Here is a 23205-nt window from a genome sequence, read left to right as displayed (position 1 = left end):
ACAAACAGTGGATATCGCTGATAAGTGCTTCTCGGAATAACCAGGGATTTATTTTCATCTCTAATACTTCTCTCCCTTCTTAATTCCTGAATTACTTGAACTGACAATGATTTGGAACTGACGCTCGAATGCCATTTTAGACTGGACAGTTAAACTGATCTTCTCTTAACCGACAAAACAGTGCTCTTGCGTAGTTAGTGGGAGGAAATTGGCCCCACACTTCCCAGCCTTCTTTTTACTTTCAAGAAGTCATTGTGAAGGAGTGAGATGAATGTCACCTCATTCTTCTTCTACAAAAGGCAGCTTGCAGGTTGCATTGATCACAAAGGAAACGTCCTCCCCCCGCCTCCTTTGTGGTCTGAAGGGTTGGAATAAAAGTGCAGAATTCAGTAGTGTGCCAGAGAGAGACTTCCCATAATGTTGACTTTTGTAACATTTGGATGACAATAGAGAATTAGAGAAGCTCCAACACTGTGAAAGGGTTTGGTGTACCTGCAATCTGCCTCTGAACACGTGTGTCTGGAGGTGTTTTTGGGTGGAGCCTACCGCTGAGTTAGTTGGCTCCTCCTACTGAGTGTCATTCCTGTGGGTGGAGCTGCCACGCCCCTCTCCCGTGAGGCACGGAAAAACTACACAGGACAGACTCAGGTGTGCTGGAAGGGCAGTATTTGGAGGGAGATCAGGTTGGTCTTTGCTGTGAAGTGTGAGTCCAAGCCCTGCACTTGTGCTGAAGAATTACAGAGTACGGCTGCGGAGCCAGCCGGGGGTGCAGAATGAACGCCCTAAAGCTAAAGGAGTTGTCCAACTCGGACCTGTACCGGCGTAGGCAGGAGCGGCCGGACAGCTCTTGGGGACACCTGGCCCAGGACAGATTCAGGTGAGCCTGGACGCTACTTTCACTCGTGAGCTTCAATGGTATGGTAGTCCTCATCTACACTGAAAGCTAATTCATGCTCTCAGACACATGTAGTAATTGTCCAAAGAGCAGAGTACCTTCAGCGAAAAGAGTCCACTAAAGGAAGAAATGTAAATGTAACTATCTACTCATATCTACCTTTAGCAGGGAGATGTGACTTTGTCTCTACATGACAGGTTGGTTGAGCCTCCTAATACTGACTGAATTCTATTGTGGTTAACCCAAGCCTATGGTCAGGCTTGGTGAGGAGCAGACCCCATTGCCTTAGTCACTTCATGAGGACCTCCTTCTCAGTGGCTGATCCATCGGTCCCAGAAAAGTGCCAGGTCACACTGGAGTGACGTACCTGTGCAGATGGGGTATTACCCTCTTGTGTGACTCTTGGGTGAGCTTTTTTATGTCATTGCGGTCAGGTTCTTCTTTGTTTTAGATAAGGAGAGGGAAACTGAGTTGATCATCTGCTTGAATTTGACATGTTCCTGTAAACTGTTTTTTGAGAGAGTTTTACTACAGAAATTGTACAATGCTTATCTGTAATGGTCTGTCCATGTGGAGTTTGCATGTTCAACCAGTGTTTGTGTGGATTTCCCCCTGGTGCTCCCTCCAGTTTTCTTCCCAGTCCAAACACGTGTTTCAGGTCAACTGGCGCACAAGTGTGTGACTGTGTCAGTGTGTGTTGCATTGTTCTGGTATACAGACACCCCTCGACTTATGCAAATAGACCATTCTTCAACCCCTTACGTAAGTCGAAATGTACGTATGTCGGATTCCCCCCTCTGCTCCTCCGTTACAGAGCCAAGCCTTCTCATTTTCTTCGCATTTATTGCAAACACGGGTATAAAAACATTACACAGTATAATTCTCTAGTAAATGTCAGACATATTAAATACTGTAATAAGACATAGATCTAGTCAATTAAATAAATTTTTCCGTTTTTATAAAGCATAAATTTAGTTAAAAAAAGACCACTGCATACAGTACGCTTACGGCATGCTTACCCCATACCTAGTAGTATGCTGGCACACAAGAGGGTGCTGTTGTTGTGTAATTTATAATTTTCCATCTCAGTTATTGTACCTTGAGGTTTCTTCATTATTATTATTATTGTTTCCTTGCTAGCTGTTCCTTCCACATGCTCCTTTATATGTGAAGCATCCTTATCGAATTCACAATCGATACAGCTAAACCTTGTTCCCGTGCTATAGACGATAATCTTTGTCCATCTTCGTACTTCCTTATTATGTTTATTATGTTCATCTCCACGTCGATTGCTGTACATCTGTGAGACGGTTCTCGTTCTTCTTCAAGCGCACGTTTACCACCAGACATTGCAAATAATGAAAAAGGGTAGAAAATATGTAAGAAAAGCACTACACTAAGGAGAGGAGGTGCGTTCACGGCTCAAAACACACGAGAACTGGGAAGATGCAGTTTCCTGCCTTGTCTGGTTATGCCGATTTGCTCTTAACGTATTTCAGATGTTTTATGTAAAATAAAAGCGCTATCCGTAAATAACGTGTATGCCAGGAATTTTTCACGTAAATCCAGATTTACATAAGTCAAATTTATGTAAGAAGAGGTTTGTGTATATTAATACTGTAAGTTGTCTTGGGCAAAGGCATCAGCTAAATGCCAGTTAATGGTAATAATAATATTACTAATGAAAAGTTTGAGTTTTTTTACAAGTTTTCGGTTGACAATTTTGAACAAGAACTGAGTTATCATGTCTTGCCAGCTCATCTGCAGCAGTTCCAAGAAATACAGGATATTAGTGGGTTTCTGGATTGTTTATGTAAATATTGCCCAGGCTGCCCAGGTACCTCACACTTTAACTACTGCTTTTTGTAAATATGAATATATGCTTATTTGGATGCAGCGCGATTTGTTTTTGTGCATTTTCGGGAAACATTTTACTATTTATTAGTTCTAAGCTGGCATCTACTAGATTACATTATCCAAATGTGACAAATGAAGCAATACAATTTTACATTAATTTGAAATTTAATGTATGAAAACCGTATTTTCTTAATCATAGCAATTGGAGCATACCAAGTGGGAAAAAAAAAAACAGTACACAGTATATTTTTATGGAATGGTTATCATTATTTCAAAATGATGTGCAACATTTTAAACAAAAACTGTCAGGTATTTTCACACTAATGGTATTATATGGCAGTAGGCTATACTACCTACTACCAGTGCAGTAGACTATATACTCCCCTACAAGCCGAGGCTGCGTTAGCATTAGAAAAGCTATATGAAAGGACTTCAAAGTTTCAATCAAATTCTTTTTTGTTTGTTTATTCATTTATTTTAAGTGTTCTTTCTTTCTGCTGCTGTTGTTCTGAGGGCTGCCACACAAAATTGCATTGTATTGCATACAATAACAATAAAGTATCTCATCTCATTTCATCACCTTGTATTTCAAACTGTAAATGTTTATGTGTATATTGAGGAGTAGTCTGGGCGAAGGTTAAGCCTACAGTATGACTAGATTACATTCTCATTGTGGATGGTTCACTAAAAATTTTTTTAGTGGCATTAATGACAAATGAGTTTGTATTGCTTTTACTGAGCCTTTCTGTAAAGTATCTCAAGATGCAAAATGGACTTGTGCTATTAAGTGACAATAATCGAATAATACGGTCGTATCAACAATACGACTGATATTTTATAAGCTATATTAAACATTTTTAAATAAATTATATGTTGATTTCCCATATGAGAAAAACTTGCCCCTAACTTTTTGATCAAGAATTTCACAAATGCTAATGGTATTGTTTCTTAAACTAGGCATGTGTTTTATATCACTTGAGAATGAGAAAGTGTCTTGAGTTCATGATCCCTATATTCCATATTTTCAGTCTTCTGCTTGCTCTTCCCCTTTTCCTTGGAGAATCATCATAACTTTGGTGATTTAAGACCTGAAACATCAAATTTGATGCCTTCTATACATTAACCTATGGGTAAATATGCCTCCACTCCTAATTTAGTGAATGCTGCCCCCATCGATACTCTCCAGCGTTTGACCGTGGAAATGCTCTCAGTATGTGTGTGGACACAAACAGGGCAGTGCGGGTTAAGTGCTCAAATAGTGCCGGGAGCTCTGTAATCACGACATTTTTCAAAGTCGGTGATGTGAAACTAATAGTGACAGGAAAAACAAACAGTGCAGCCTGAAGGCAGGTATCAGTACACCTGAATAGGTGACCTTTGTACTTATGTACAGTGAACCCGAAAGGCTCTGTGCCATGTGCCGAATCTCAGGAACGACTTAACGGGTAACCCAGCTTTTGAAATAATTCTTCTTGTTGCATTTTTGCCATGCAGATATAATGACGTTGTGTTTTTTTTTCGCTGAAACCATCTATGTTTCATTGTTTAGGTAATGAGCTGAACATGAGACTCGTTTATACTACCGCTCTCCCCGCCTTTGCAGGACTACATCATGCTGTGTTTACAAAGCTGCTGTAAATGTGTTCTCTGCTGTTGCTTAGAGACAGATTTAGTCTACATATTATAGTTGACCAATGACTCCACTTTGGAGGAATTGGCAAAACATATGTGAATGTTTTGTTTTTTTTTTTCCCCACATGCAGCAGTCCAGAAATAATGAAATTGCACACATATCATTTAGAAGGTTGTCACAACACTTACTGGTTAATTACATCTTAGACCTTGAATGAACCTGATTATTATGTAGGTGTGAAGCGTAACTGCTTTTCTAACTAAGCTCAGTTTTCTAGTTGTACATTTCTACTAGTTCCTTTGCTTACGAAGGCATTTTAAACCAGAAGTCTGATCATAATTAAATTAGTTTGAAAATCCAGTGTCACTTTTACCTCTTTTATCAAGCCATTGTCAAAATAAGCTTAATAATGCAAAGTGTCAGATAATACAATGCCAGATACTATATCTAGAATATTCTTTAATAATTTTTTTTATTTTGAATTTTAAATCTTTGAACTACATTAATTTGAGTTTTAAACGACTGTAAAAAAAAAAATCTGTGGACTGGAGTCTTGTCCATTATGTATTTAGACTTGCACCTTGTGCTTGTCGGATAGGCTCCAGGCCCCTACAACCCTCACTTGGGCAAGTGTTTATCGACAGTAAGTAAAAATGTTTTGTCTTTACAAACTCCCATGAATGCATTCACACTCTTGTTATTGATCACCAACATTCCTGAACGCCAGTTAACCTTTGATCGTCATGAAAATTTTGAGGAAATTTGGAATGTCTGGACACCCTTCTGGAACTTGCAGTGTGATCATGCCTTTAACACTGTGACATACAGTATTTTTCCTTGCTTAATGTGTATGGATGTATTTGTAGTTCCTCTCTGACTCTGCCTCTATGTTGCTATAATGTAGTGCTGTTTCTTGTTCATATAAAAAAAGAAAATAAACAAAATGAAAACAATTAAAAATTACACAAAAAAATGTTTGTATCTTTGAAAACGTGTAACTCTGTTGATAACACAAGTAGCTAATGTGAAAATATCATAGATCAGTAAGTGAATTTGTTCTTTGAGAGGTGCGCTGCTTCATTTAATAATTTTTACTCACCGGTGTTGAACAGGATTACCTGTTTACTTCTCCAAAATCTACTCACTAAGTGGACACAAATGGATGTTGAAGCTTTGTGCTCATCTTGCACTTTAAAAATCTGCTGTCTGACCTGCGGGAACAGTCTGTTTGAAACTATATGCAGAGCCTAGCTTTGCCTGTTTCTTCGATACACCTTCACTGGGGGCAGTGGAAGCTTGTGAGATTCCGGCCTTCAGTATGCATGAGATGATGATATGAGGACATAATCTACCTACCATTCTCATAACCACATGGCCACTCTGTTGACAGTTGTCACAGTCATATTTAGGACACCAGGACCCCATAGTGCTACCACCCCCCTCCCCCCCCAACAATTTTTAAACCCTGGATTAAATTTAGGGTCCTGTGAGGCACCACCCAGTCCCAGGCAGGTCCTGGATTGGTGTCAGAGGAGGTGTTTACTGAGTTGTCAGCCGACCCCACGGCTCCTGCTACGGCTACTGTTACTACTGCCGCCACTGTGACTTTGGAAAGGGCCTTTTCACACCTTAAAGTAGCCGACAGGTTCTGAATCTCCATACCGTAATACCCTGAGCTTTTTAAAAGGCTGCAACCAAATCATGGGTCCTATCTGAATTATGGATTTTAACTGCATTATCACATGATGGAGTATAAGCTGTATAAACTGAATATAAGGACAATAAATGTTTGGAATCAATGATATACAACTCATGAATAAAGTGTATCATTCTTTTAACATTTTCAAATGATCAGAATTAGTCAGTTCCAAAAATAAGCTCTGGTTGCTGCTTCTCACAGAAATGCATTGTGCCTAGAAGGCTGAAGATTCAAGTCCACAGATTTGCATAGCTATAATTTTCTGCTGCGTATTCCATATGGAAGTGTAAAAGTGTCCGCTGTTAGACAACCTACTAAGCTAATTAAAAATTCTGTGTTAATAGCAGGTTATTGTAATATAAGATAGTAGCTCTAATCTCTTTTGTTTTCTTTAATTTAGCCCATGAATTTAGTCATTCATTTCCTCCAAAGTGACTTACAATGTTAGGTTTGTATTTCAAGTTTCACGTTCAAGTTTCAAGTTTATTGTCACAGGTATAAGTACCATGTACAAGTATCCTGAAATTCTTTTCTTGAATGCTTCTCCACAGACTATGGACAAGACAGAGACAATACAATACTGCACAAAACAAAACAATGACAATAACAATATGTAATGCAATAGCAGTAGCGATAACAATAAATAACGGTAACAGTAATAACAATAATGCCAATAGACAGCCAAAAGCCTTACAGTAAAAATTTTCCAGCTGTGTAAGTGGGTAGATAATTCAAGGCAATGGGTACTTCAACAGCAGCAGGGATCCGAACCCGAGACCTTCGGATTTCAAAGCAGGAGCTCTAACCTCGACCCGACCTGCTGTCTTTTTGAATTTCCTGTCTTCGTTCTATTGGGATGAAAACCTTAACTGTAAAGCAGCTTGAACGTCACCTCTAAAAATTTCCTCAGGCCATTCTATACCGTGAGGTATAGTAAATTGGTATATTAATCTATTTTCTGTGAGCCATTGGGAGGCTTAAAAGAATCAGTAATCAGAAGTGGCATTTCAATATTTGTCTAACAGAACATTTGAAATGATCCCCCGGCAGAATTTTTCACCTTTGCATCAGCAGCTCTAGCGTACACAGCATTAGTGTGTGTGCAGTATGTTTGTTTATCATGCTCAATGAGTCCCATTGTGCAAGTGCCGAACTGCACAAATACTTCTAAGTTGAATGTACCCCTAGGGCTTTGACCTAACTTGGGTCGAAAGACAGAAATGGACTCTGTGGGCCTCCACCTGTTTCTGTGGAATGCGAGTCATGCAGTCAGGAACATGCTGGTCTCTAATGACAATGGCATAAATCCCCACAGCGGTGTAAACGCTCCTTTGCGTGCCAGAGCTGTGCTTCTGGTCACTGCTCCCCTTTCTCGGTGCTGTGAAATTATAATTGCAATTTTTAATAATCTTTTTTTTTCTTTCCCAAATTCACAAATCGATGCATTGATGGATCCTGTGGGACATAGTTTTCAGTGGAGAGATGGATACAGACAGAGCCCACTGGCACCTAAGATGTAAACACTCGCATTCAGATGCACACACACACACACACACACACACACACACACAGAGAGGCAGCTGCCAGAGCCAAGTACCTAGTTTGGAGATGTACCGACCCTGAGCGTCTATTTGTGGAATGATGAAAACATGCAGAAGGGTGGAATAAGACAAGAATGTTTCTGCTGTTTAAAAGTCCTTTGCAGGAGATGCCCCAGAGCGGAGCAGACGAGGATGGAAAAACTGAGAGCTATGCTTGTGTGTCCTGTGGATGGCTACAGCTCCTTCTTGGGTCCTGCACTAGCAGGTCTCTGTTGCTTGGAGGAAATTCAGTGTCTGAAAACTCTCTTGTGTCTGATGAACCTGCTTACATGCTATTCGTGTAACAATTCATTTCATAATGATCTTGTTTTTTTTTTTTTTCCTATTTAACAAGTCGCAGTCCAGACAGCTGTTAAGCCTGGGAAGCAGAGAAAATTGAGCTATTGATTTAAGAAGACACATAAAGATGGTTGGCATTTTATCGCATAATCAGCTCTAAAAATATGGAAAGGATCTTGCCGTACGTTTGTGAATGGGCCGTAGTAATGTCTGCAGACCTGCCTTCTTGACTCATTGAGTGCAGAGAAGTGCATGTGTAACAGCTGCATATGTAATGTACATGATCTAAGTCAAGATATGCAGCGAGTACTTGGCGTTCTTCATGATGACTGAAGATCGGTGATTAGAGTCCGCTCTATAAACGCCTCCTTGTCTCTAGTAGAGCACTGAGAAGCTTTCTGTGTTACAGCCATTCACTCCCCCCCCCCCCCGGGCTATGCTGTGGGGTGGGCTCTTAATTTGAAAGAGCAACTCAGTCCATGCCTTAGTGAGGACTGGTGAGGACGTACAGGAGACTAGAGCACTGCTGTCTGCCACCAAGGAGTTTGATCGCTCAGCCCTTTTCTGTGGATTACTGGACCCGAGCCCCAGATATTCCCAAGAAGCACTTGGGCCGTCGAGCATGGATGTTCAAGGCCGAATGTTTCCTCGGGTGATCCCTGAGAATGGAGACCCCCGTGGAGAGGTTAATGAACAACACCAAATCAATGGGGTGGATGCCGAGGTGCCCATCTCCAATTCTCAGAGAAGGCGCAGCGACATCAAGGTTTACAAGGAGTTCTGTGACTTCTACGCCCGCTTGTAAGTGCTGCACGCACCAGATGTGTGAATGTGATGGGGAATGTGGTGGGGTTATGTCCTCGATGCCAAAAAATTTGACTTTTTGGCAAAACAATGCAAGCACTTGCACAGAGAATCCAAAATTCAGCAATACAGTGATGGTTCATCTGGTTGCATAGCTGCTAGTGTAGTGATTAGAGCTGTTGCCTTTGGACCCAAATGTTGCAGGATTGAATCCCACCTCCAGCGGTAGCACCCTTGAGTGAGGTACTTACCCTAAATTGCTCCAGTAAAATTGACCTGCTGTATAAATGAGTAAATAATTGTAATGTAACATTGCAGGCATCAGCTAAACGAATAAAGGTAAATAAACTGGGTCCAGGTCATGCATTCACCTGCAGTATGTACATCTAATATAACTGCACTGCGATGTGTCCAGAAATAGCTTTTCGTCAGAAACAAACAGGCATGAAGGTCAGGACGGAAGAGTGTAGGTTTTGGGCCCTGCTGTTGTACACTTCAGCAAGACGCAATATTGGTATTGCGTAGGTAAAAATGTTGGAAGCATTAGATGAATGTAAACGCAATGGAATTATTAAATACATAAACAAAAAATCTTGGTTTTTGAAATTATTCACTGTAGGGTGCAAAGCAATCATCAGTTTAAGACTCAGGGTTAAATTGCATGAAGTCATCCTTTGATGGATTTTCCAGAATCAGTCATTTTTAACTCAGGAGGCTGACATGGTGATTTGAGAATATGAGAGAAATAGAGGTCCCAGGAATGTGATGGCAATGAAAGGCTGTGTAGATGTGTGTCAGGAGGGGTATGTGGGTGACTGGACATCCTGTTAGTAAACTACATGTAATGTTTTTTTTCCACAGAACTTTGGAACCCAACCGTCAGCTTAAGTGCTAACTTTAAATGTACATCAGCAGTAGTAGGTATCAGACCTTCCCCCTGTAGATAAACCTTATTTTTTCTGAAAATCAATCCATAAGGCAGGGATCCATCCTGGTACTGAAGAAGCTTTGCCATTTCTACAGGAACATTTTGAATCTGTTCCTGGAATGGCACAAACTCACTCAAAAATTACAGAAATCATACACATCCACACACACACACACATTTTCAGAACCGCTCGTCCCTTACGGGGTCACGGAGCCTACCCGGCAACACAAGGCGTAAGGCCGGAGGGGGAAGGGGACGCACCCAGGACGGGACGCCAGTCCGTCACAAGGCACCCCAAGCGGGACTCGAACCCCAGACCCACCGGAGAGTAGGACTGCGGTCCAACCCACTGCGCCACCGCACCCCCTCATACACATCCAATGCAGCATAACTGTAAGCTTACTATTTAATTATTATTCTCGTATTGTTCTAATCAATAAAAAGAAGGTCCTCCTTCTTAAACTAGTTATCCCTAATATGAAGTCCCATAGACATTACTACTAGTGTAGATTGATGTGGCTGAAGTTGATGTGTTATTGACATTCCACCAGTAACATGCAAGTTTCCACACAAGTCTCAGTTCCAGGACAAGACAAACAGTTAATTAATATGTGTATCAGGGAAACTATTGAAATGGAATGTCCAACTGGAAACCAGAAATAAAACAGAGAAAACTGTGGGCACAATTTGTCAATAGCTGGTGAGGGTGGACCTTGACCATGCTGCAATACGTTGGAAAATAAGGAGGAAAACAGTTCCACAGCACTTTGCAATGCAGGTTATAGTCATCACCACAGCTCTGATTCTCTCATCACACCATGCTTGAAGCATTAAAAAGAAAGTTTATGTGTAGGAAAAAAAAATTCCGCATTTCAAATAAACACTGACTGAAAAGGCATCCCCTCCCAGCATCCCGAGGCTTACCATACAGCTGTTTGTGTGTTCATTCCCTGGAGCTAGTTACTAGTCCGAGCAAGTGACTCATTCCATTCGCTTGGTTGGCTGACCATCCCAGTGCTCTGAAGGTTAATGATGATTATGTAGCAATTTTCGGTTGCTCAATTGGTCATATGCACTGATTGCTGGCATTCTTCTGCCATGAGGCACTCAGTAAAGGTTCATTCGCTGTAAAACAAGGCATGGTGTGAAGTCATCTTCACTCTCTCCAAATCATTGTTGGGGTCAAGGCCCTTTTTTCGGCATGACGATCCATGCACAACTTTCTACTTGATGTAAGCGATGGACCCCAAACTACTCCAGTTCACTGTTGAAACACGAGCTCTCAGCACATTTGGTTAATCTGTCAAGGCTCCTGTGTGCTGTAATATACATTTTTGCACGTTGCCTTGTCGTATGGCTCCCAATATCATGTCCCACTTCAGAGTTCACCTACTAGGAGATAAACCAATATCGTGGAATTTGCTACATTAGCAGAGTATTTCATTTATACCATATTGCAGAGTGATGTTAAGGGGGCAGTTGCCTATTCATAAACACTGCATTCTGTACCAGGGCAATTTAACATGCTAATAGCGGCATGTCCCCCCAGGCAGCTGTGCTGTGACATCAGCAGATGAAAATAGTGTGAAGAAAGAGCCAGGTTCCCGGCATCAGACATATTTCACGCCTGATGTCGCTGCACTGCTGCGTGTGGTTGTTAGCAGCAACTTGGCTGCCGTCTCTCTCCCCCAAGCAGCGCCATAAATGGTGCGTCTGTGTACTTTTCGCATTCTCTAACAGACAACTAGGAATCCTGACCTTTTGAACAAAGCAGGCAATCCTTCCCCCTTTCTCACGCCGACACTACTCCACTTTCAGTCAACCTACTGAGGGTTTCAAATTTGCGGGTTTCGTTGAAGGAATGTTTGTGGCTCTCTTAAGACCTTTCTCACCGTGCCAGCTTGGGGAATTTGTCCATGTACAGTCATGGACCACAAGACACCGCTGACCATGTTTTTGTGGTACAGAATTAGCAAATTTGTTTCACTAACTAATCTCTCCAGTCAGGGTAACAGGGTACATATTATCTACTTTTTGACCCATCTGTAATGCTCTCAAAAGGTTACCTGTCCCCTGTCATGGTTCTCAACAGGAACAGGGATGCCGGACCCAATAGTGGTGTACAGAGTGTTTTACTCAGGGGGAATCCAAACTCATTATCCAGGAAAACAGCCAAGGGTCACCGAGGCGCGAACGGAGCAAACAGGGAGAATCCAGAGACGTAAGCCGATAGACAGAACGTGCGTCGCAGGGATGCCGAGAAGACGAGGGTCGGAGGGATCGGGAACAAGGGACACGAGATATGGGGCAAATCAAGAGAAAGACGCTAGCATGAAGTCAGGCAGGCTGAACTGAGGTTTCGTGTCTTGCTGCGTCTCGACCTCCCGTTTATTCTTGCATCTCATGACCGGCTGCAGGTGTTCCCTGTTGTGTGGAAGTGGAGGACGTGACAGTCCCAATTCGAATAACATCCCCAAAATATTGCTGTGCGCTGATTTCAGGGAGGTAGTTGCCTTCATGATCTTTTCCATTCTAGCAGAAAAGTCACCGTTTATCCTGATGAACTGCTATTGCTGTAATAGTAGAACACAGACCCAGTGCTTCAGATTCCTTTCTGAAGAGCAAAACTACACAGTGTAAGGAGCAGGCCAGATGTAGAATGACAGGAGGTGATATTTAATGACTTAAATGCAGATTAAAACTGTGGATTAAACGCCACGGTGTGTCAAATATGATAAGGAGACCTGTTTGGTAAAATGAACAATAAAACGGGAGGGAAAGATACCTTGTTTCCTTTTTTTTGCAGTAACATGGCAAATGCTCTGGCAAATGCCATCTGCGAACGCTGTAAGGGTGGCTTTGCTCCCGCGGAGAAGATCGTCAACAGCAACGGGGAGCTGTATCATGAACCGTGCTTCGTATGTGCCCAGTGTTTCCAGCAGTTCCCCGAGGGGCTCTTTTATGAGGTGGGCTTCCTCTCATCCTCTCTCTCTACCTCTGTGCTACCAGGATATTCATCAAAATCTTAAACCCATTTCATATGTAATGATGGTGCTCTTCGCAAGTATTTGATCAAACTTTACAGACAGCAGTCTTGCACCTTTGGTTAAAATGTAGAGAAATACTGTATCTTGCCAGCTGAATCCCTACCTTGGGCTTCCATTCTCTATTCAAACAGTGAAATGCAAGAAGATCAATAAAATGTCAGTTGGTCTTAACAACAGGATGTTGGACAAAGGCAGGTTTGATGGCTTGGAAATTGTTGGGCATTTATTTATTACTTTGGAGAAAGCTCCTACAATATGTCGGTGTATTCCAACCTGAGTATACCAGAGTTCATCGGGAATGAGCAGATGCACTGATTTATGCCTGCGTAGAAGAAAGAAGAAGGTGTCCAGGAGCTACAGGCAGATGGCCCCTGGGGACACAGTGTCCTTCCTTTACATGAAAGGTATCGCCTAACCAACAGCGGTTCACTTCAGGAGTCATTACAGGAAATGAAGTTAGCGTGCTCGCTTTGAAGTGCCTGGGTACCTCTGTGTTCCCAGTGCAGAAAGATCAGACCTGTCCTCCAGCTACAATGGAAGTTCTAGAAAGTGCCGTGCAGTCTTGCAAACACATGAAATATTAACACTTCATGCAGAAGCACTTTTCTACTGTTTTTTTCTTTTGTTTTAACTATGTTTTTAAGGGCAGTGTGATCACTATGTATGTCTGCATATATCAGCATGTGTTTAGTAGTGAGAAAAGAGCACAAATGTCTAAATTGTGTATCCCTGCGCGAATGTCTGTCAGGCTGTTAATGTACGCTGGCTGCTCACGTTAACAAGCTGTGACCAGAACTCAATAAAAGCTTGATAAATAGTCAATGTATGGATGAGTGACCCATCGTAAGTAGTGTATCTAGCAGTGTAAGTCACCTTGGTAAATAAGGTGTGTGGGCTGATAACACTACATAGAGTTCGTTGGAAGTTGCATTGGAGAAAAGCTTCTGCTAAGTAAATAAATGTAAATGTAAATACAGGCATACCTCGATTTATTTACAGGTTATGTTCCTACAGAACATCTCCCCACAACTCTCCACCTTCATCTCTAAGATCATCAACTCCTTGTTCTCCTCTGGCTGTTTCCCAGCTGCCTTCAAAACTGCTCTCATTTCCCTTCTGTTAAAGAAACCCTCCCTGGATCCCAACACGGTGCAAAATTACAGACCAGTCTCCCTCCTCTCCTTCCTGTCTAAAACTCTAGAGCGGACGACCTGTGATCAACGATCTGAATGCCTCACAGAGAACCATCTCCTTGATGGATATCAGTCTGGTTTAAAAGTTGGTCACTCCACTGAGATGGCACTTCTGGCGGCGTCTGATGCTCTCCAGTCGGCTAGAGCCGCCTCCCTCTCCTCGGTCCTCATCCTCCTCGATCTGTCTGCAGCATTCGACACTGTCAACTACCGGATTCTACTCTCCTCTCTTAGTTAGCTTGGGATCAAAGGAGCGGCACTAAGATGGTTTGAGTCCTACCTATCTGACAGATCCTATCAAGTGGTCTGGCGGAGCTCCTGTTCTTCTCCTCTGCCTCTCTCAACCGGTGTTGAGGGTTAGGGTTAGGTCTCGGTACTGGGTCCTCTGCTCTTCTTGATCTACACCTCCTCCCTTGGCCCAGTCATAGCCTCACATGGATTCAAATACCACTACTATGCTGATGATACCCAGCTCTTCCTTTCCTTTCTACCTGGAGCATCAGACATTTCTGCATGCATTGCTGCCTGCCTGTCAGACATCTCTGCATGGATGTCTGATCACCACCTCCAACTCATCCTCTCCAAAACAGAGATTCTTCACTTCCCAGCTGGCCTGTCTTCCTGTCATGATCTCCCGATCAAACTGGACAACTCACTCATTTTACCTACCTCCTCGTCTAAGAGTCTGGGGGTGATGATTAGTCTATCTTTCTCTCAGCACATCGAAGCCACAACCCGAACCTGCAAATACATCCTGCATAACATCCACAGGCTCCGTCCTTACCTCACAACTGACTCTGCCCAACTACTTGTCCAGGCCATGGTGACATCCCATCTGGACTACTGTAACTCTTTCCTGTCTGGCCTTCCCGCTACTGCCATCAAACCTCTACAGTTGATACAGAACGCTACTGCCCGAGTTTTGTTTGACTTGCTGAAGCATTTGCATGTATCTCCTCTACTCGTTTCTCTGCACTGGCTTCCTATAGCTGCCCAGATCAAATTTAAGACCATGGTTATGACCTACAAATACATCAGTAGAAATGCTCCTAGCTATTTACAAGACTTGATCAACTGCTACACCCTAAGCAGACCACTTTGCTCGTCTACGTCTGCTTGGGTGGTGGTCCTACGCACGAGAGGTAAAGCGCAAAGGTTCTCAGTTCTGCTGAAACTCCCATCTACATTCAAGAAGGGTCTGAAAACTCACCTCTTCCAGACTCACTTCGACCAAGATCTCTCCAGCTCATGTATGGTGTAAATGTTCATGCACCGTAACTCTGTGATCATCCCCAGATAAGCCTTTACAAAGCTGCTACTTCTGTATTGTATGCAAATGTTTGTGTCCCTTTAAAAAAAAATGTAGGAAAGTAATCAAGATTCCTCTATCCTGATTTTTATGCACCTACTTAAGCAATGAATACCAGTGCATGAAGTGGAAAGACTCACATGTCTGCAACTATGTCTCTATGTCTATGTCTTTCTCCTAATGTAATGCACAAATTGTATATTCTCTGAGATGTACGTCGCTTTGGAGAAAAGCATCTGCTAAATGAATAAATATAAATGTAGACATAGGTTCTGTGAAAATCTTGCATATGGCTATAATAAAAAGTCTTTCAAAGTATTTATTTATTTTTTTTTACTTGATTAAATGCAGATTTTACGATGGAAAATAAATACATTCAAAGAAAACTGACTGAAAATGAAAATGCATTGCCTCCACATCTGTTCAATGCCCGTTCATCCCATGAACATCTGCAACGTTCCTCATCTCAGGAACACAGAACACAAACTGTCATCTCTGTGGAGTTGAATTAAGGCAGCTGCACACTGTTGTTTTCACTCGGTTCACTTTACTGACATCTACAGACTAGGCTCAGAAGCATGCTTTGCTTTGCACAGTATCAAAGAGACATTTTCTAAAAGAAGTAAGAGAAAATAGAGCTAAAAATAAATTGAAAAATGTGCATGTCTGAAAATTTCTTAGTAGGCGGTTATACTTGTTTAAAATATGACTTGTGTACTAAATACACATGTATATACAGATGTTCTGACTGTAACCGAACTGCTTTCTCTTGATGCAGTTTGAGGGCAGAAAGTACTGTGAACATGACTTCCAGATGCTGTTCGCCCCTTGTTGCCATCAGTGCGGTGAGTACTTAAGGTTTCCACTCCATGAGCAAAGGTGCTCTGCAGTTGTCATCAGGCTGTTAGCTGAAGTTAGCAAGTATTTCAGAAAATGCTGTCTAATGAGGATTATATCAACAGGGCTCTGCGAGTTAATTATTCAGAACACGGTACAGTATTTGGCTGCTGAGTAGATGTGTTTTCGGATATTGCCTGTGGCGTGTCACAACGCAGTGTTATGTAAGTCTTATATTATTATATTTTTTTTAATTCTTATATTACTGCTTACAGGAAGCAAAAACTCATGTTAAACCTTTTTGATGTTAACTCTGTTATTCCTTTTTATTTAATGAAAAAGCAAACTGACAAATCACCAGATTTCTGCTGACACTCGATTACGTTAGTATTGTTTGTGTACAGTATATGTGTGCATCTATGTATTTATGTATATATGTATATGTACATATACTTATACATGTGTGTATATATGCATATACATATACATAATACATATATAGAATTATAGAATTCATATATATATATATATATTATATATATATATATGAATTCTGCCTCTTAGGGGAGTTCGTTATTGGCCGCGTCATCAAGGCGATGAACAACAGCTGGCACCCTGACTGCTTCTGCTGTGACATCTGCCAAGCCATTCTGGCTGATGTGGGATTCGTCAAGAATGCGGGCAGGTGAGCCCGTGCAGAGAGCTGAAAGGTGTAAAGTAACCGATGGCTGATCTTCGCTGACTGTAGCGGTCAGCCACTCATGTGGCTCCTGCTGATCTTGCCTGTGACTCTATGTGTTCACCATCTCTCTATGTGCCTCTGCAGACACCTGTGCCGTCCGTGCCACAACCGGGAGAAGGCACGTGGCTTGGGGAAGTACATCTGTCAGAAGTGCCATGCCATCATCGATGAGCAACCGCTCATCTTCAAGAATGATCCCTACCACCCCGACCACTTCAACTGCACCAACTGCGGGTCAGTACACCACAAACCCAGTTCCTTCAGCCCTTTTTCACTACAGTACAGAAGTACACGAGTGCGGAACAGGGCCCACCGTTGTTGACGGCTTCTAACTGGAAGTCTGCTGGCTTAAATTGCAGGAGATGCCCTGCTCCTGCATCCCTGATGAAGGTACTTAACTGGAGTTTCATTACCTGCACAGCCCTTTTTTATAATTGGTTATTTACCTTCAGTAAGTCAGGGGATGTTCGTGGGACTCTAAACTGTAACCTTAAAGTGTCGTTGACCTCGCTACTTCATGCTGCTCGACCTCGGTATGAATTGCAGAAGCAGCGCTGAAATGGACAAATATTGTAGAAGTAATGAGATGAGAGATGGAAAAACTACTCCTGTAAATCTGAGTTTGTCGGATCTTGTAAATAATCTATTATGTATAATGTAGCCAGTGGCTGGCCATTTCATTGTTTATGGCATTAATGTTTAATGAGGAAATTAGTGAAGGTCCCTCATTACCAGTGAGATGTGTCAGCCGTTGTATAATATGCCAGACCGCGTTCCGATGAGTTAGAACACACAGTAAACAGAGCCACTGGCTTTCCTCTTGGCCTTGACCATAATTAAATAGACAGTTGCTTGATGTGTAAAGAAACCTTCTCCTCCTCAACTGCTTCAGCACGGGCAGAATGGGCTCTTAAAGGAAACTCTCTGCAGTATGGTGTCACAGATTAGTGTCGCGTACTGTTTTCTCCATGCATGTAATCCGGGACAGTGCCATCCCTTTTTGTGTACTGCGCTGACCCAGCTTCAGCGGTCTGTTCTGTACGTTAAAGCCAGAACAATGTATCGCTCATGGCTCTCTTCCGGTCCCTTCTGACCCGTTTCTGCAGCAAAGAGCTGACTGCGGATGCTCGGGAGCTCAAGGGAGAGCTCTACTGTCTGCCCTGCCATGACAAGATGGGCGTGCCCATCTGCGGCGCCTGCCGCCGGCCCATCGAGGGCCGTGTGGTCAATGCCATGGGCAAGCAGTGGCACGTGGAGGTGCGTACAGAACAGTGGAATACATTCATTTTTTGCTGTACCATGCCCTTTTCTATTATACCTATTTCGTACTTAATCCATAATGTTCCCATTTCATGTTTGAAGGAAATTAATATAAATCCTCCTCTTCAATTCATTCACGAATAACATTATGAACAATTAATTAATTAATTATTAATTACGTCATCCTTGGAAAATATTCAGCTGGAAAACGAGAAATATTTTCGGGCAGAATAGCTATAAAAGAATCATTTTCGGCTAGAAATGTTTGCAGTTTTCGGCTGTTTACGTTCGGCTGGTTGAATTACCCATGTTTTGTAACAGAACCGTTCCCTTTAAGAAGTCCCGTCGTTTTCCGCATCTCGCTTCTTTCGTTCCTCTCTGGCCGTCTCTCTACTATGTGTCCTCTACTTTTGTGTCCCTGCCTCCCGTACGCTCCCTCTACGTTCTGCCCTGCAGCACTTTGTTTGCTCGGTGTGCGAGAGGGCCTTTCAGGGCCATCCCTACTACGAGCGCAGAGGTCACGCCTACTGCGAGAAGCACTTTGACATGGTGAGGAGGGCGTGGCCTCTGTCTGCCTCTCCCCCCACCCTTCCACCCACCCCCCTCGGCCGCCCCCTTCACCCTTTGGCGCCGACTGGCAGTCTCACTGCACTCAGACCGGATGGGAAACGCTGCACAACCCAGACACTGGACAGACTCTGTAGTTCAGATAATCTCCTCTGGATCCCATCCGGGGGTTCTCACCCTGCCAGGCGATGGCTGTCGCTCTAATAAGGAAAGAGGATGGTAGGTTTTTCAAGGAGCTAAATATAGGCAAAACAATAAAGGGGCATAAACGGGTAAAGTAGCATTTACCCCACCACATTGAACTTTCACAGAGTAATCAAGGTAAAAAAAAAAAAAAAACTCACCATATTTGTTTGACCTGGTGAACATTTTGACCTCTTTGAGGAATTCAGCTCTTTTAAACTGCCGCGCCTGCTGTATTTCAGTTCTAAAGCTCGATTTTCCCATCCTGCCTCGAGGGTCCAGCAGGACAGGCGCCCCACTTCGTCTCCGTGTCGATTCCACCGTGACTTTTAAGCAGCCAGCCGAGCGTGAACTAACCGCAGCTGACCTGCACTAACGTGTTGGACTGGTGCCCTGTATTTGCAGCATTTTGTGTGTGCTAAGTGTGAAAAGCCGTTCCTTGGACACCGTCACTACGAGAGAAAAGGACTGGCTTATTGTGAGACGCACTACAATCAGGTATGCTTAATGGGGCCTTTCACGAAAAGCCGAGAGGAGAAGCAGTCATACGCGAAAGGACCTTAAACAACATTAACATCACTGAACACAGTCCTCTTATGAGAATGAAAATGCAGCGGTCCTCAAAATTATTCAAAAATATTTTGATGTTACAGTCAATGTTTAGAAGCGTAAATAGTGGAAATAACAACTATACACACTGTATAATTTGTTAATTTAGAGAATGAGCAGCTCAGCATCTCTTATAATGCATTTGGTAGCATAGTGGTTAGAGCTGCTGTCTTTCAACCCAAAGGTCACAGGTTTGAATCTCACCTCCAACTGCAGTACCCTTGAGCAAGGCACTTACCATAAAATTACTCTAGTAAAATTATCTAGCTGTATAAACGAGTAAAGTGTAAGTATTTTAACATTGCAAGTGAGCTAAATGAAGAAATATGACACACTGTATTACACATAATACACTGTACTCAAATCCCTGCTCCTTTGTTAGTGACGTAGCGCCCTCTATTGGTGAAACAGTTTATTGAAAACTTCAAATATCGTCTTTATTATGGGCTCTTATTAAGTGCCTATGACAAATAGTCAAGAGAACGGAGCTGTACCGGTTGTGCAGATATGCTTTATTGAAATTTTGTCTTAGGATGAATGTTTTTACATGTGGATATTCCGTAAATTGCGATCTCTCCTTTGACAGCTCTTTGGCGATGTCTGCTATCACTGCAACCGTGTGATTGAAGGAGATGGTGAGATTATAATAAGATCATTATTATAGCAATATATTTGTAAATAATGTAGAATCTAATTGACCCAATAATACACAATTATTATTTCACTAAGCTGGTAATTTTGCATGTGGCTGTAAGAGTTCCGATCTATGCCACAGTCATATCTGCAGTCTTATCCATAAGATACATTGCTGGGTCAACATACTGTGCTGGAAATCAAGAGAACTCAGTGCTAATCCCTGTAGGTCAACTGCAGGTGCAAGCAAAGGATGTAAAATATGCATATGTGATAATGATTTCAATCCATACTGTTGTCCTCCAGTGGTGTCTGCGCTCAACAAAGCTTGGTGTGTGAACTGCTTTGCCTGTTCCACCTGTAACACCAAGCTCACTCTCAAGTAAGTCTGACTATCAGCAAATAATCACACAAATGGTTTAGCTTGTTTAAAAAGTTGCTGTCACTTTGTGAAGGAAACACGTGCTGGGATGCTGTACATTGAAATTGTCATTCTCCATCCATCCATCGTCAACAGCCGCTTGTCCCGAGCGGGGTCGCGGCGAGCCGTAGCCCACCCGGCGACACAGGGCGCAAGGCCAAGGGGACACACCCAGGACGGGACGCCAGTCCATCACAAGGCGCCCCAAGCGGGGCTTGAATCCTAGACCCACCACATAGCGGGCACCGGCTGAACCTGCCGCACCACCATGCCCCCCTAAATTGTCATTCTCTTTCCACAAAAAAAAATAAGGAGCCAACAATTTACAAATGCAGCTCCTGCTATTGAAATAGTAACATACACAGGCTGGCATTTTGAAGAGGTTTTATACATTGCTCCAGATATGAGCATTATTTAAGTGTAAAATATTGTTTTCCATTATATTAAAGGGATCTCAGGTAAAATGCCATAATTGTTTTTATAGTAGTGGTAGTTACTCTGTTTTTGTTCTGAGCTCCTCCTGGATAAGGAGTCTAGGAAAGTTGTGTTCCCCGAGGTGCGACCCGCCTTCTTTCGCTGAGCAGAAGTTGAGAGTCGTATACCCCCTCCGTTGTGCTACCTTCATTTTTGTCTCCCAACTCTTCTATCCACTTCCTCTTCTGCCATTGCCCTGTTCTTCTCTGTTCAAGTTATTCTTTATTTCCTCAACGCGTTCCCTCTTTCCTCATTCCCACATCACACTGTGGCCCATCTGGCCTCTTTGCCGTGGCCATGCGGTCACTGCCGGTGGCTGTGCAGGGATAAGTTTGTGGAGGTTGACCTGAAACCGGTGTGCAAACACTGCTACGAGCGCATGCCGGAGGAGCTGAAGCGTCGCTTGGCCAAGCGTGAACATGACTCAAAGGACAAGAAAAAGAAAGCCGGCATCTGTCTATAATCACCTCTAGCCCCTCTCCTTCTCTTCCAACTTCAGTTTTTTGGTTAGTGTCCTCTTCTTTTCCTTTTTTCCGTTTGCTTCCTCTTTTCTTTTTGTTGTTGCGCCAGTTATGCTGTTTGGACTGCTTGATTTTGGACGTTGCCCCTTAGTCCCCTGTGTCTGTGGCCCAGTTTGAGAGAGACTTTAGCCACAGCGCCAGCGGTCGGGCAGCGTGTGCTCTGATCAGTCTGAGTAACAGGTAAACTGGGCCCAGGCTCACAGTGAATTCTCGTATCCAGGAACAAGTTTGTGGAGTTTGACATGAAGCCAGTGTGTAAGAAGTGCTACGAAAAGTTCCCCCTGGAACTGAAGAAGAGGCTGAAGAAACTATCGGAGACAGTGAGCCGCAAGTGAACATCCACAGCCACGTTGGGATCCACAGACTGGCACAGCTGCATATTCCAGTCATGCTGAACTCAGTACCAGAGTGTTGGTGGGCTTTAACAAGGGGTGTTACTCCATGCTTTCTTTGTTTCATAGAACTGTTTTTAAAAGCCAATATCACAATATCAATGCTGATGGCAGAACAGTATTAGGAATTGTGCAACAGTAATTCCATTAAGTATAGAACTTCTGTTGTGAGACTTGTTGAGAATGTATGCACAAAAATTCATTTATTTGAAGCCCCCCCCCTCCATGTAGACCTATAAGAAAATATTGGGAAATGGTAACTTTTTGCATTTCTTAACGTTACGGAAAGGGGAAAGGAGTGCCTGTTACATATATGGGGCTTTGCCCTTCTATATACATATATCTGGATGGGTCAGTTTTCATTTTGCATGTTAATAGCTGTCAGTTCCAAAAGGTAAATTCAGACATTTAGTCTCTTCAGTGTTCAGACACACCTCCACGTATATTTTCTGTGTAGCTTTCAGCTGCGCTATATGCATGGCTTGCATTGTTCATGTATGTAAGTTTTGGTTTATGATTAAACAGTGTGTACTGGGGTACATCAGAAGTGATAGCACAGATATGGCAATAAGATTTTTTTTGATCTTGTAGTAGATGTGTATTTTGCAAAGAATTGCTTCAATACTGTAAAGGTATCAAATGTTTTTACATTGTCCTTCCCTACTATAACAGTTTTTGCAACAAACAGGCCAAAAACACAAGAATGTTACATTTGGAAGTTTGTTGCAAATTTTTTTCATAAAGTATCTCTACAACTCAAACTCTTGACTCAGTCAAAATGTGTTCTTTGTTGTGAAAGTACTTACCATGCTGATGTCAATAAATGCAGATCCAGATCCCTAAATCACTTAATATTATTTGTCTATGTGTGTGTTTGTAATCCTTCAGCTATGCATGAACCCACCTTTTTTATTACGCATGGCTACAGTTTAGCAAGGTCCATCGTTTAGTTCCACAATAATTATTTATTAAATAGTTCCCTATAATATTACATAATCAGGGTGTATAACTTTTTTCGAAAATACACTTTGGATACAGGTACGTCTTCAGAAGGACCTTGATCAGTTCCACATAATAAAGAATGGGTGCCAACTCAATTCAGAAAGGAATAAATCGAATAACCACAACATCTAGCAATGGAATGTGCTCAACTTTGAAACGGTTGGACCACCTGAAATATCCCATCTGAGTGTTTTGAAAGTTAAGCTCTTAAATTCTCTTGAATCTGACTGATTTTTGTGGGGTGAACCTATTAAAAAAGAATGGGGACTATAGCCTATAGCATAGGGCTGAGGAAGAATCCAAATTATCCCTGTTTGTA

The 23205-nt window shown here is 42.5% G+C and overlaps 1 protein-coding gene across 2 annotated transcripts; it reads left to right on the top strand.

Moving 5' to 3' along the window:
* Positions 1 to 651: 651 nt before the first annotated feature.
* LOC108920440 (LIM and senescent cell antigen-like-containing domain protein 1) lies at positions 652 to 22718 on the top strand. Of its 2 annotated transcripts, XM_029257741.1 has the most exons (11): positions 652 to 877; positions 12503 to 12662; positions 16024 to 16090; positions 16647 to 16767; positions 16909 to 17058; positions 17931 to 18081; positions 19240 to 19332; positions 20030 to 20078; positions 20383 to 20458; positions 21296 to 21477; positions 21713 to 21792. In XM_029257741.1, exons 1-10 carry the CDS (start codon positions 774 to 776, stop codon positions 21432 to 21434), a joined length of 1110 nt encoding a protein of 369 aa, XP_029113574.1. In that variant the 5' UTR covers positions 652 to 773; the 3' UTR covers positions 21435 to 21477; positions 21713 to 21792. The 2 variants fall into 2 exon arrangements, with proteins under 2 accessions (XP_029113574.1, XP_029113573.1); XM_029257740.1 differs by lacking the exons at positions 652 to 877; positions 21296 to 21477 and adding an exon at positions 8469 to 8765 and having other exon boundaries at positions 21713 to 22718.
* The last annotated feature ends 487 nt before the right edge of the window (positions 22719 to 23205 follow it).

This window comes from Scleropages formosus, chromosome 14 (assembly GCF_900964775.1).
Source record: "Scleropages formosus chromosome 14, fSclFor1.1, whole genome shotgun sequence".
NCBI classification, from domain to species: Eukaryota; Metazoa; Chordata; class Actinopteri; order Osteoglossiformes; family Osteoglossidae; genus Scleropages; species Scleropages formosus.
Note: the sequence above shows the minus strand (reverse complement) of the source record. Positions and strands in the feature narration are given on the sequence as shown.

Bases quoted from the DNA above. Each gene is read 5' to 3' on its own strand.
- LOC108920440 (XM_029257740.1), top strand. From the start codon at position 8,587: ATGGATGTTCAAGGCCGAATGTTTCCTCGGGTGATCCCTGAGAATGGA. The intron at 12,663-16,023 runs GTGGGCTTCCTC...CTCTTGATGCAG, and splicing joins CCGAGGGGCTCTTTTATGAG to TTTGAGGGCAGAAAGTACTG. The intron at 17,059-17,930 runs GTCAGTACACCA...CCGTTTCTGCAG, and splicing joins TTCAACTGCACCAACTGCGG to CAAAGAGCTGACTGCGGATG.